This window comes from Pelophylax lessonae, assembly GCF_965119305.1.
Source record: "Pelophylax lessonae genome assembly, chromosome: 6".
NCBI classification, from domain to species: domain Eukaryota; kingdom Metazoa; phylum Chordata; class Amphibia; order Anura; family Ranidae; genus Pelophylax; species Pelophylax lessonae.
The window spans coordinates 51,922,383-51,935,900 of record NC_138773.1 but is presented as its reverse complement, the minus strand read 5'-3'; the positions used below and the strand labels follow the sequence as shown (position 1 = coordinate 51,935,900).

Genomic DNA, 13,518 nt, shown 5'->3' with positions numbered 1-13,518 from the left:
GAGCTCGGGAAGGTTTACTCCCCTTCATCACTATGCCACCTTTTGCTATACGGCACTGCATTACTTCAACTGAAAATTGCGAGACTGTACCCAAATTCAATTTTTGTCCTTTTTTCCCCACAAATAGCTTTCTTTTGATTGTATTTGATCACCTTTGCATTTATTTTTTGCGTTCTAAACAAAAAGCGAATGACCATTTTGAAAAGAAAAAAAAAATATTTTTCACTTTTTGCTCTAAAACATATCCAATCAAAAAAAAACATGTAAAAAATCTAATTTCTTCATCAGTTTAGGTCAATTTGTATTCTGCTACATATTTTTGGTAAAAAAATAAAAATCCCAATAAGCATATATTGATTGGTTTGCGCAAAAGTTATAGTGTCTACAAACTAGGGGATATAAATGGTATTTTTATTTATATATATTTTTACTAGTAATGACAGGGATCAGTAAAGTAAAAGAAGAGGAAGAAGAGGAAAGTGCCTCTTGAGTGTGGTAAAAGTAGAGTTTTATTACAAAACAATGTAGTAACTTACATATGGGTAAGAAGATGCGCGAGTTAGTTCGTGACGCTCCGAGAGCAGCTGATGGTGGTTGCATCCAGGTGTCCAGGCGATCACTTAGTGTCCGGGGAACTGAAGAGACCCGCTCTTGCCTTCCGGATTCACAGGACAGCGATGGAGGAACTGGTTTGGCGGTCAGCGGCGGCGTCTGACGTCACGGAGGTATGGATGGGTGGTGTGGGCAATCTGGGCTCACAATGCGTTGCAGAGCATGCGCGGATGTCCGATCCTGGGTTGAGCCAGATGGACTTGTGTCTTTATAGCAACTTATAGCAGGACTGCGATATTGCGGCGAACAAATTGGACACTGACACTTTTGACACTTTTTTGGGAACCAGTGACATTAGTGATCAGTGCTAAAAAATATTCACGGTTGTTGTACTAATAACACTGGCTGGGAAGGGGTTAACATCAGGGGCAATCAAAGGATTACCTGTGTGCCTAGCTAATGTTTCAGAGTAGTGGGGGAGGTGTTTTTACTAGTGTAAGGATGGATGCTTTGCAGGAACACAGGATCATTGCCTTCTGCACTGACCGAATGGCAATCTGCTTTGATACATAGGCAGATTTCCATTCTGCCTGTGTACCGGACAGTCAGCGGGACCCACTGATCGGCTCCCACTTGAAGAGTTAAAGCGGGAGCGAGCCGCCAGTGCCACACACTCATGCCCGCTACCAGGAGGTGCAAAATCGCGTGTATATATACACGTGATCCTGCACAGTGTAGCCTCCTTGTAGCAGTAAAACTGCTATAGGGCGGTCAGCAAGTGGCTATCGAAATGGTAAATGTGTCTAAGCACTGCCCTGAAACATTTTCCCTTTTTTGTCTTGATAGCTCCTGATATGTTTGTGCCTAGGGGCCTCATGGCTGTAGATCAGTAATGTAAGATCATCCAAAACACCAATTAAAATGAAGTGATTAATGTGTAAATACACAACCAACCCTTCACCCAGCGCTCAAACTAAAAGAATCTCAATCTGTTCCTCTCTCAATAATAATTAGACAAAGCTGCTGCTATAAACAAATAAAATCTTGAAAAACTCACCCAATTTGCAATAGTACACAACCATCACAATTGGAAAAAGCTCAACATTAGCAGCGCTATAAAAAGTCCTTATTTACAAAAGACTTCTGGTAGAAATTGACAAACTAATAGTCCAATAATGTCCTTTCCTCCAACCCGGTGTACATAGAACTTGGATGTTCACACCATGTGCCTTCACCACACCTCTTGTGATTCCCTTTCAGGTAATGGACACTCACCAGAAAGCCGATACACTGCGCCTTCAATTGAACAAACCATTTGGGTGTCAGCCTCCACTCCATCCTACACCTCCACAGAGAGCTTGGAATCCTCCCCTTCCTGTTAATTTGGTCACCCTTAGATTGTCCCTCAGAGGTTGCCACCTATGTTCCTTCCATAGCAGAAGCCTCCATAAAATGATCATGAAAGAAAGGCGACTAATAGTGTAATATTGCTAAAAACTATTTATTGAATATAAAATTGTGTCCCCTTCTCCCCTCATAAAATGCGCTTACACAGTGTAAATCAACTTCAAGTATAAATATATCACATCCAGGTTAATGCCTGACATCCAAACTCAAATAGCAAGTAGCTGACTGGTACTGCTCTCATCGCTCATCCTGCTCAGTGTTGATCGCGGTGATTCCCGGGGCAGCATGTACAGCGTCCAGTGGTCTTGGTAACCTTATGCTCACGTACTGACGCGTTTCGTCATCACGACTTCGACTCAACATCCAAAACATGAGAGGCAGCAGCTCTGACTGCTAGTCTCAGGAGACTTGGAGTGATATTTGGTGATGCCACCACTGTGCTGCTCACTGACTGATGCAAGCATCTCCGTTCTTCTGCTTCATTCATTGGATCTATCTTTCCTCCACCTCTCCTGCTTCTTCTTTATCATTTGTCTACCAGTCATCCGATCACCGTTCATCAGAGGGACTGCTCTGATATCAAGAAGCAAAGCCCTACCCCTTCAAAAATGGCTGCCTCCACATGGGGCACAGTGCAGAACAATGCATGGTAATTATGGGGAAAACAGCTGCAGGGAGATCACAAACCGTACTGATGAGTAGTCCTTAGCCCATTGCCTGCCTCATATTTCACAGTAGAAGTCTTTAAGAACCCTGGGAGTGAGATGTTTCTTAACCCTTCCTCCATCACAGATGGGGGGTGGATGGAATACATTTCCATTACAGTCATACACATGGGAACACCAAAATCACCATAAATATTTGTATTTTTCTCAGGAAGGTGTTACACATTGCATTGGTATAAAAATATGGTGTGGTCTTCGTACTCCATAACTAAACATTCGTCCTTCTTTAGGTATTTACATCGTCGCTGCTTTCAGGTGATCGAGGCCATGTTGGTAGCAGCTGTGACAGCCACCGTTGCCTTTGTTTTGATCTATTTTTCCTATGACTGCCAACCACTACGGGAGAATTCCGGTGAATACACATTGCAGGTAGTCTATCAGGCTCTTATGTTTCTTATATGCTACAGGCGACCCTCTGTCTTAAATCACTCCCTGAACTACAGGGGGCACCTTATGATTTGGAAAGCAGGGCAGTGACACTGAAATTATTTCTGTCTTAGATAAAGTTGTCCCATTTAAATGATAGAAGCAATAACAGATTTTTTAAGAAGCAGGTCATCTTAACCACTTCCCGCCTGTAGGATGTCATATGATGTCCTTAGGTTGAAGTGGTGATGTCTGGATGATGCCTGCAGCTACAGCCATCACCAAGAGATCTTTGTTTTCAGTTGGCAATTTCCTCACTTGTAAAAGCTATCCTAGTGGCTGGATTGCTTTTACAGGCAGCGGGGGACGTTCCCTCCGGTGCCTCTCCGGGCTCTCCCATGCGATCGACAAGCGCAGGTTTACCATAAAGCTGGCAGTGGATCGGATTGGTCCACGGTCATCTCAATGATCCTGGGAGACGGGAAGCGGCGTCATGACGTCACTTCTTGCTCTGGTAGATGAAGACATTGCCAGTGTTTTTCCCCTGGAAAGCAGAGATTGATGATTTTTTTAATTATTATTTATTTATTTATTTTCTCATTTTTTCCAGTGTAGAGGAGATATCTGAGGTCTTATTGACCCCAGGTGTCTACATAAAGAGGACCTGTCATGCCTAATTCCTATTACAAGGGATGTTTACATTTCTTGTAATAGGAATAAGCGATAAAAAAAAAATGCATAATGCAAATGCATATTTAGGTCATGGCCGCATATGTAAACAGCATTCCCACCACACACGTGAGGTATTGCCACAAACGTTATAGTGAGAGCAATAATTCAAGCAATAGACCCCCTCTTTAACGCTAAACTGGTAACCTGTAAACATTTTTAAAGCGTAGCCTATGGTGATTTTTAGGTACCGAAGTTTGGCGCTATTCCATGAGTGTGCGCTGTTTTAAAGCGTGACATGTCAGGTATCTATTTACTTGGGATAGCGTCCTCTTTTATATTTTGCCAAAAGATTGGGTTACATATTGTGTGTTTCATTCAAGTGTATTTTTTCCCCCAAAAAATGAGTTTTAAAAATTGCGACCGCCATTTTATTCTCTAGGGTCTCTGCAAAAATATATATAATCATCTTTGGGGGGTTTGGAGTAATTCACTAGCAAAAAGGATGATTTTTACATGTAGGAGAGAAAAGCCAGAATTGGCCTGGGCTTGAAGTGGTTAAGTGAAGGTACCATTTTAAACTCGTGTTTTTTTTTTCCTTACAGCTGTTCTGCCCAGACGGCCAATACAATGCTATGGCATCAGCCTTCTTTACCACTCCGGAGAGCAGTGTACGCAGGCTCTTTCATGATCCCGCTGGTGAGTTTAGTCTATGTGCTCCTTATACCTGACTGGTTTCAGATATTGGTAAAGTGGATCTAATTTCATAAAAGGCATATGTGTATATAAATAGGTATTTTCCATTATACATGGAAATGTTAAATCCCAATTCTAGGAACTGAGATCTTGCTAAATATTGATACATGGACAAATGGACAAATGTTATCTTCAACTGTAAACCAAGGTTCACAGTAGTGCAGTATGATTTTTAATCTGATTTTTCAATGCGATTTTGTAGTGCTGCTGCAGTGCGACTTACTGTGATTTGGATATTTTTTTAATGTCAGTTTTTACTACTGCGATTCATCCCTGCTGTCAGCCAGGTTTGACATTTTTTACCCCATAATCATTCACATGGGGGGGGGTACCTTGTTAAACGGGGTTCCATTTTCCTATAAGCTGTCCCGCGCACCCCCACAACCATCTGGCCAGAGTTTTGGGTAAGAGACCTTTGTCATCAACAGGAATCCCCTCACCCTGGCACAGTGCCCCTCCCTCCATAATAAGGGGCATTTAGCCTGGTATGGTTAAGAATAGTGGGGGCCCCCATTCTTTCTTGGCCTGCACACTCTGATAAGGGCCTGGTGTAAAATTGGGGGGGGGGGGGGTACATTTTTTTTTTTTTTTTTAAAGAAGCCTGCGGTTGACAGCGGGGATGAGTCACTGGCTGTTGGGGGGCCCGGGGGTTGCCGGCTCCTAACTACCTGCACTAATTGCATTGTAAAATGGATTAAAAAAGCATGCAGATTCAATTTTATTGGGTGTTCATTGAGGTCTATGGACCACAAAATCGCACAGGACCCCTTTCAAAGTTGGATCGCGCTCGCACTGCATGTATGTGAATGGGCTTAACAGAAACTATTCACTTGTCATGCAATTCAATGTGTTCCAACTTGCTTAGAAATCACATTGGTGTGAACAGGGGCTAATGCATTGATTGCTTCACATTTTGTTAAAATCAATTATTATCTATCTGCTAGAAATTACTGCTTCCCCTCTACTTGTGGGTATAAGAGCTGCAGGTGTCATAGTTTGCGGCACGGGTGTCTCTCCGCCCCCCCCCCCCCCCCCTCTCCTTGGCCGTTCTAAGTTACAGGTCAGAGGAGCCACCTTTTTTGCTTTCCTTTACTTAAAGCTAAAGGGCTGTTGGTGTCCTCTGGATCCATTACCAACTGAGTCACTGACCTGGAACAAACATGCTCCCAGCAAAATATGAAAATGGCATCTTCCTGTCTTCAAAGGTTCCCTTTTTGAAGGAATATATAATCAGTTATTTTTAAAGAAGTGTATAGCTGGGCTAGAACGCACGTTTTTGTTTGTCCAGCGTTCTCCTTTAATAACTTGTACATTTTTCCCCCCTGTAGGTTCTTTTAACCCCCAGACGCTGGGCCTGTTCACATTGCTGTATTTCTTCCTGGCCTGTTGGACATACGGCTTGACCGTGTCTGCAGGTGTCTTTATTCCGTCTCTTCTCCTCGGAGCTGCGTGGGGTCGACTGTTTGGAATCCTGCTGAGCAATCTTTCTCCTGAAACTATCGTAAGTCTCTTTTAGGGAAATTCTAATTTCTGTTTGTTAGGTGCACCTTCACTTCACCTTTTTGATTTTGATGCTCTAAGTGGAACGTATATAAAATTGCATTGTCCTACATGTGTTGTGAGGAAAATCCCAGCATCCACAGATGAGTGTTTTAGTATGCTCTGCCTATACATTGATGGGCGTACTTTGTCGACACGTGTGCTATTGTTGTTGCAAATTTTGTACCCCTGAAAATGGTGTACAAGGAGTTCTGCAAATGATCTGCAGAGGCCTGTATCTGAAAAAGAAAGTGCAATCGCTATCTCAAATGATGCAAAATTTTTACAGATAACAAAAGATGCAAAAGCATGAGGAGCTTGTGCAGTTTGCAGGATGGAGCAAAAAACATGTACAGGACATTGCCAAAAAAGAGCATGGAAAAGCACCGACAAATTTCCCTAATTTAATTCCCTTTCCATAAATTTGTACGAATTGCTCTAGAATCTGCAGAAGTCATTGTCCATGGTGCACTGGAAATCCATTATGTCTAAAATGAATTGCAAACAGTATGCTGTTATTGCTTTTGTAATATCCCCCTCTGGTGGTTGGAAAAGGGATTAATCATTTCAAAACTTGATAAACTTATTCCGAGACTGATGTCAGCAGCCAGGGTGAGGGATCTGCAGTGTACCTGATGTCTATTCCTCCATGGGTTTGTGGGTGGTATCCTGTGTCATTACTTATGCTCCTGTAATATAAGAGAATGTCAGTGGGGTCAGAGGAGGCAAGTACAGCCTGTCAGGTGGTCCTTCAGTGGTAACTGCAAGCAGCCTGTTATAGCAATGTTAGTGATCCCTGAACAGAACTTCAAGGGGGCATTGTGCATACTCGTCCTATAATTTGACAGAATTGCATATACAGACCAGAACAGGGAATGGACCATTTGCTTCTTAAGAAACAAGCAGTTTATTTTTCCTAATGTTATTCTTTTCTCTGTGCTAGGATCAGAGTGGCTACAAGCAGGAGCTCAAATTTAAACTTATTTGTGAATGGCAGTTTGAGTAACAGGAAAACTTTGGACGTTTTTCAACAGTTTGAATTCTGTATAGTATGGAAATGTCATAATCCATGTGTTTTTTTTTTTTTTGGGCTCATATAGGCATGGGCCGATCCAGGGAAGTATGCTCTGATGGGAGCAGCAGCACAGCTAGGTGAGTATGTTAATTTTAGTCATGACTTGCGCATATTTTACAGCAACAACTAAAAATGTGCTCCTGCTGTTATCATTGAAATCCTGTGATCCTAGCTGTGTCTAAAGACGCTGACAGCACAGCTCAGGATTGAACCTGCAGATGTGCCACAATAAGAAGCAGCTTCTTATTGTGGCACACCGGGAAGAGGAAGTACCAGGAGCGTCAGTGAGGGATATGAGGAGAGGGAGATCAGGGCCACCCTGTGCAGGCAAGTATAACATATTTATTTTAACCTTTTCGCTGCCAGAACCATTTTTGCATTTTTTGCACACGTTTAGAAGTCATTTTAGGCCTGACGATTACATGAAACCCCCAAGCGTTTTACATTTTCTGAAAGCAGACACCCCAGGGAATAAAGTAGTGGTAGTTCCAATTTTTTTTATGTAACTTATTACTGCAACGGTCTAGCAAATGCAAAATTTCAGTAGAAAACACTCTAAAGTGAATTTTAGGGCAAACAAACGCAATAAACTACCCACATTTTTGGTAAAATATAAAAGCAGAGGCTAAAACAATTAAATAGATACCCAACATGTCAAACCTTTAATTTGGGTCGTGCCCATGAAATGACGACAAACTTCAGTACCCTATATTTTCTATAGGCGATGCTTCAAAAGCTCCCCATAGGTCATCAGTGTAATGTTACAGTGAAGGTCTTGTGCTAGAAATATTGCTCTCAGTCCGGCGTGTGTGGTAATATGTAGTGCAGTCAAATTTCACATATGGGCTCCCCCAAAGCATGTGTTTTAGGTTCGTATGTGGGGGGCCTCAACAATTTTTTTGGGGGGGGGGGGGGGGGAGTGGTTGTAGAATTGTATCTATATTCAGTTTTTTGCTTAACCTCCTTTTTTTTCATCACATAGGGGGACACAAATTCTCTTTAATGAGACATGCAGGGTCTAAAAGACCCTGCATGTCTCCTCTGGGCTCCACTAAATGTATAGCAATGCACATTGCATTGCAAAACATTCCTTCCTGGCCATGCTAGCTTGGGACACTAAGAGCCTGACCTGGAAGTTACATCATAAACGTCGCTTTCCAGGTCACAGCAATAAAGGGATGAAGAGTGGATGTGTCTGCTCTTATCTGTCCCTTCAACCTGCTTGCACCCACCATGCAATTTCCAGGCCCACAGTTGGCAAGCAGAGCCTGGAATACATGGTGGGGGGTGGGAGGGTGGGAGGGTGCTGGTACCGGGGATATGTGGAGGCAATCAGGACAGTCTGCCTGTCAGTTTTACAAACAATCCCGCTGGCTGCAACCACCAGATTGTGTGTGAAAGCTCCCCACTGTTGTAAGGACCTGGCAGCGAGTTAAAAGAAAAAAAATTTGAATTTACAAATGCGTTTAATAAAAGTGTATTGAATACAGAACTGCATGTTTCTTTTTTTTTTTTTAATCTGCATTTAATAATAGAGGTGTGTGTGTATATGTATGTATGTATGTATGTATATGTATATATATATATATATGAGTGTCAGTGTACATTTTTCCATTAGGAGTCATGTTCTAGTATAACATGTCATCTTGTCCTCCACAGGCGGCATAGTACGTATGACACTGAGCTTAACTGTCATCATGGTCGAAGCCACGGGAAATGTCACCTACGGTTTTCCCATCATGCTTGTTCTCATAACAGCAAAAATAGTTGGAGATTTCTTTGTAGAGGTGAGGATGACTAGATTTAATACTTTTTTTAGGGTTCTTTTTTTTTTTTTTTTTTTATATTTGCCATTTGATATGTTGCTGACGAAGACATCCATATGAGATATTGGTGACCCTTGTGGTGTTCCGTCTTTCAGGGTCTGTATGATCTCCACATCAAGCTGCAGAGTGTCCCGTTCTTGCACTGGGAAGCTCCAGTCACTTCTCATTCTCTCACTGCCAGGTAAGTACAGAGATCCTGGCGATTAAGACAGACTTTCACTGTTTTTTTGGTAAATAAAAAAAAAAAATTAGTGTGGTTGTTATGGGAGCATTCATTTTCGCATGAAGTGACTAAAAAAGGGAACCCCAACAATACCTATAATATCTAAAATGGCACCTCTAAAAAATGTTGCTTGACCGTTTATAATAGACACACCCTTCCATGAAAGCCAACGTTCTATTGCATCCCAGAGAACTTTTCTGACTGCATCGACTTCAATACCTGCATCCTCTGTAATGGCATCTGGTGATCCGACAACCTTTTTGTCTTCTAAGCTTGCCCCTGATGCACCTCCGATGCTCGTGTGCACTCAAAGCTCTAGCAGGAGAATTAATGCAGAAGTTAGGGGAACAGAAACTAAAAAAAAAGTATTTACAAAATTGCACACCACTCTTTATTTTTTAAAGTTGAGGGGGTAAACAGTAATATTCGTACAGGTGTGGCGGGGGGAGATCCCCTTAAAGATGGGCAGGATTTCCGTGGAACAATAGGTGGAGATAAACCAGCCAATCATTGTCTGTCTTGTCACTGTTCCTAAAATCAGAGCCACTTCCGGCCGATTAGCCTACAGCTTTAAGATTTACTGTTGCTGAAGGAGAAAGAAGGGAACATGAATGACACGCTGTGTGGTGAGAACACACATTAGGGAGAGAGAAAAGAAAAGCAGGTGACAGGACAAACTCTGCTTGAAGTTATCTGATTTTAAACAAAGCGTGTGGCAAAGTTTTTGAGACGAAGGAGAGGTAGAGCGTTTCCAATAAGGAAGGGATTGTTTCGGGCTTTAACAAAATGGCGGTCTCCAACAAGCATAAACAGGAGCAATGCTGGAGGCAATTTACAGCACACATTCATTTTGGCAGCATAATTATCATTGTGTAATATGCATTCTTTTGTTAAAGAGCATTAAAGTATAAGCAAAAGCAAAATATATATTTTTTTTTTCATTTTGGATAGAGTGGAGAGGGATTAGAATGCTTGTCAGGACTTATTACTGTCTGTGCCCCTGTTAAGGAGATTCATCCTCTCTATTTGTTCTGTTTACCATTATCATTAAAATTGAAAGTAAAAGAAAATTCCAAATTTTGGGTTGCCCCAAGAAAAGTATTTGAGGGGAAATCTTCCAATGGGGAGGGTGATCGGAGGGTCCTCAAGGAATACCCTTAGATTACAGGGATTTTTTCTCACTTCCTGTTTGGCTATGGAACAGGAAGTGAAGGGGAATCTCCGCAATGGGACACAGATGGCGAAAATAAATCTGGCAGGGGTTATAACCCTCCCTTAATCTATCCAAAATGGAAAAAATGTTTTTACCTATAGTACTAATTTATCAAACTGTTATGGGAAATGTTTCGCTTAAAGATACCCTTGTAGGGTAAATAACACAGTAAAGAGATTTTATGTTGTTCTCAGTCTGTTTATGGCTGTCTTTATCACACTATAAAAGTGTAATATTATATAAGTTAAAGACCACTTTCTAGAGTTTTGAGGCTTGCCACTTGTGTAATCTTATCAGAGATATAATTTGCAGAATACTGTTTCTGTTCTGGCTATTTGAGGTTTGGCTATCAGAATATTTGTCTTTCTCCAAGCTGTATCTGATGTTTTTCGGCTGATTCTACCCAATTTGAAACTCGAGTTTTAGCTAGCTTGAAATTCTCCTTAACAAATAACAGAATGGGGATCTGTACAGTGTAGATTTTGAAGGAATCTTCCCATTGAAATCTATTTTCCACTTGACGTAAAAAAAAAAATATATATATATATTTTTTTTTATGGGTATGCCAAGTGCATTTTATGAGTCATAGCTTTTCATCCTCCATGAACATGCTTTATAGGAGAACTGCAGATTTTCAGCCGTCAGCAAGACTGTTCAGTATTGAGGACAATATAAATGGGCTTGTAGATGAGCTACAATAATATATGATGAGTTATGACAGGATGTGAGGTTAATAGAGGAGTTAGTGCAATAAAGGTGGGAATATTAATGACCCAAGATAATATAAAATAGGCTATAGATTATTTGGAACAATGAGAGGTTATAGATGAACTAGAACAATATGAGAAGTTATAGATGAACTAGAACAATATGCAAGGTTATAGATGAACTAGAACAATATGCGAAGTTATAGATGAGCTTGAACACTGAGAAGTTATAGATAAGGTAGAGCAATGTGCAGGGGGGGGGGGGGGCTGTAGATGAGCTAGAACAAAATGAGAGGGTATAGATGAGCTCGAAACAATGTGAGAGGTTACAGATGAGCTAGAATGATATGACCGATTATAGATGAGCTAGAACGATATGAGGGGTTATAGATGAGCTAGAACAATGTGAGAAGTTTATAGATGAGCTAGATTGATATGACCGATTATAGATGAGCTAGAATGCTATGAGAGGTTATAGATGAGCTAGAACAATATAAGGGATTATAGATGAGCTAGAACAATATATGGGATTATAGATGAGCTAGAACGATTTGAGGGGTTATAGACGAGCTAGAATGCTATGAGGAGGGGTTATAGATGAGCTAAAACAATATAAGAGGTTATAGATGAGGTAGAACAATATAAGGGATTATAGATGAGCTAGAACAATATAAGGGATTATAGATTAGCTAGAACAATATAAAGGATTATAGATGAGCTAGAACAATATAAGCGGTTATAGATGAGCTAGAATGCTATTAGGAGGGGTTATAGATGACCTAGAACAATATAAGAGGTTATAGATGAGGTAGAACAATATAAGGGATTATAGATGAGCTAGAACAATATAAGGGATTATAGATGAGCTAGAACAATATAAAGGATTATAGATGAGCTAGAACAATATAAGGGATTATAGATGAGCTAGAACAATATAAGGGATTATAGATGAGCTAGAACAATATAAGGGATTATAGATGAGCTAGAACAATATAAAGGATTATAGATGAGCTAGAACAATATAAGGGATTATAGATGAGCTAGAATAATATAAGCGGTTATAGATGAGCTAGAACAATATAAGGGATTATAGATGAGCTAGAATAATATAAGGGATTATAGATTAGCTAGAACAATCTAAAGGATTATAGATGAGCTAGAACAATATAAGGGATTATAGATGAGCTAGAACAATGAGAGGTTATAGATGAGCTAGAACGATGTGAGAACTTATAGATGAGCCAGAATTATATGAAAGTTGAGCAATATGAGGGGGTTGTAGATGAGCTAGAACAATAGAAGAGGTTATAGATGAGCTAGAACAAAATGAGAGGGTATAGATGAGCTTGAAACAATGTGAGAGGTTACAGATGAGCTAGAATGATATGACCGATTATAGATGAGCTAGAACGATATGAGGGGTTATAGATGAGCTAGAACAATGTGAGAAGTTTATAGATGAGCTAAATTGATATGACCGATTATAGATGAGCTAGAATGCTATGAGGGGTTATAGATGAGCTAGAACAATATAAGAGGTTATAGATGAGCTAGAACAATATAAGGGATTATAGATGAGCTAGAACAATATAAGGGATTATAGATGAGCTAGAACAATATAAGAGGTTATAGATGAGGTAGAACAATATAAGGGATTATAGATGAGCTAGAACAATATAAGGGATTATAGATGAGCTAGAACGATTTGAGGGGTTATAGACGAGCTAGAATGCTATGAGGAGGGGTTATAGATGAGCTAAAACAATATAAGAGGTTATAGATGAGCTAGAACAATATAAGGGATTATAGATTAGCTAGAACAATATAAAGGATTATAGATGAGCTAGAACAATATAAGCGGTTATAGATGAGCTAGAACAATATAAGCGGTTATAGATGAGCTAGAACAATATAAGGGATTATAGATGAGCTAGAATAATATAAGGGATTATAGATTAGCTAGAACAATCTAAAGGATTATAGATGAGCTAGAACAATATAAGGGATTATAGATGAGCTAGAACAATGAGAGGTTATAGATGAGCTAGAACAATGTGAGAACTTATAGATGAGCCAGAATTATATGAAAGTTGAGCAATATGAGGGGGTTGTAGATGAGCTAGAGCAATAGAAGAGGTTATAGATGAGCTAGAACAATATAAGGGATTATAGATGAGCTAGAACAATATAAGGGATTATAGATGAGCTAGAACAATATAAGGGATTATAGATGAGCTAGAACAATATAAGGGATTATAGATGAGCTAGAACAATATAAGGGATTATAGATGAGCTAGAACAATATAAGGGATTATAGATGAGCTAGAACAATATAAGGGATTATAGATGAGCTAGAATAATATAAGGGATTATAGATTAGCTAGAACAATCTAAAGGATTATAGATGAGCTAGAACAATATAAGGGATTATAGATGAGCTAGAATAATCTAAAGGATTAT

At 40.1% G+C, this 13,518-nt stretch overlaps 1 protein-coding gene across 1 annotated transcript in view; it reads left to right on the top strand.

Annotated features, from left to right (window-relative positions):
* The window catches only part of CLCN7 (chloride voltage-gated channel 7), a 101,808-nt gene that overhangs the window by 70,079 nt on the left and 18,211 nt on the right, over positions 1–13,518 (top strand). The window contains exons 15-20 of the mRNA XM_082260006.1: positions 2,915–3,053; positions 4,325–4,418; positions 5,804–5,976; positions 7,115–7,166; positions 8,749–8,876; positions 9,011–9,096. Coding sequence (XP_082116132.1) covers positions 2,915–3,053; positions 4,325–4,418; positions 5,804–5,976; positions 7,115–7,166; positions 8,749–8,876; positions 9,011–9,096 — 672 coding nt within the window. The remainder of the gene's footprint in view (positions 1–2,914; positions 3,054–4,324; positions 4,419–5,803; positions 5,977–7,114; positions 7,167–8,748; positions 8,877–9,010; positions 9,097–13,518) is intronic.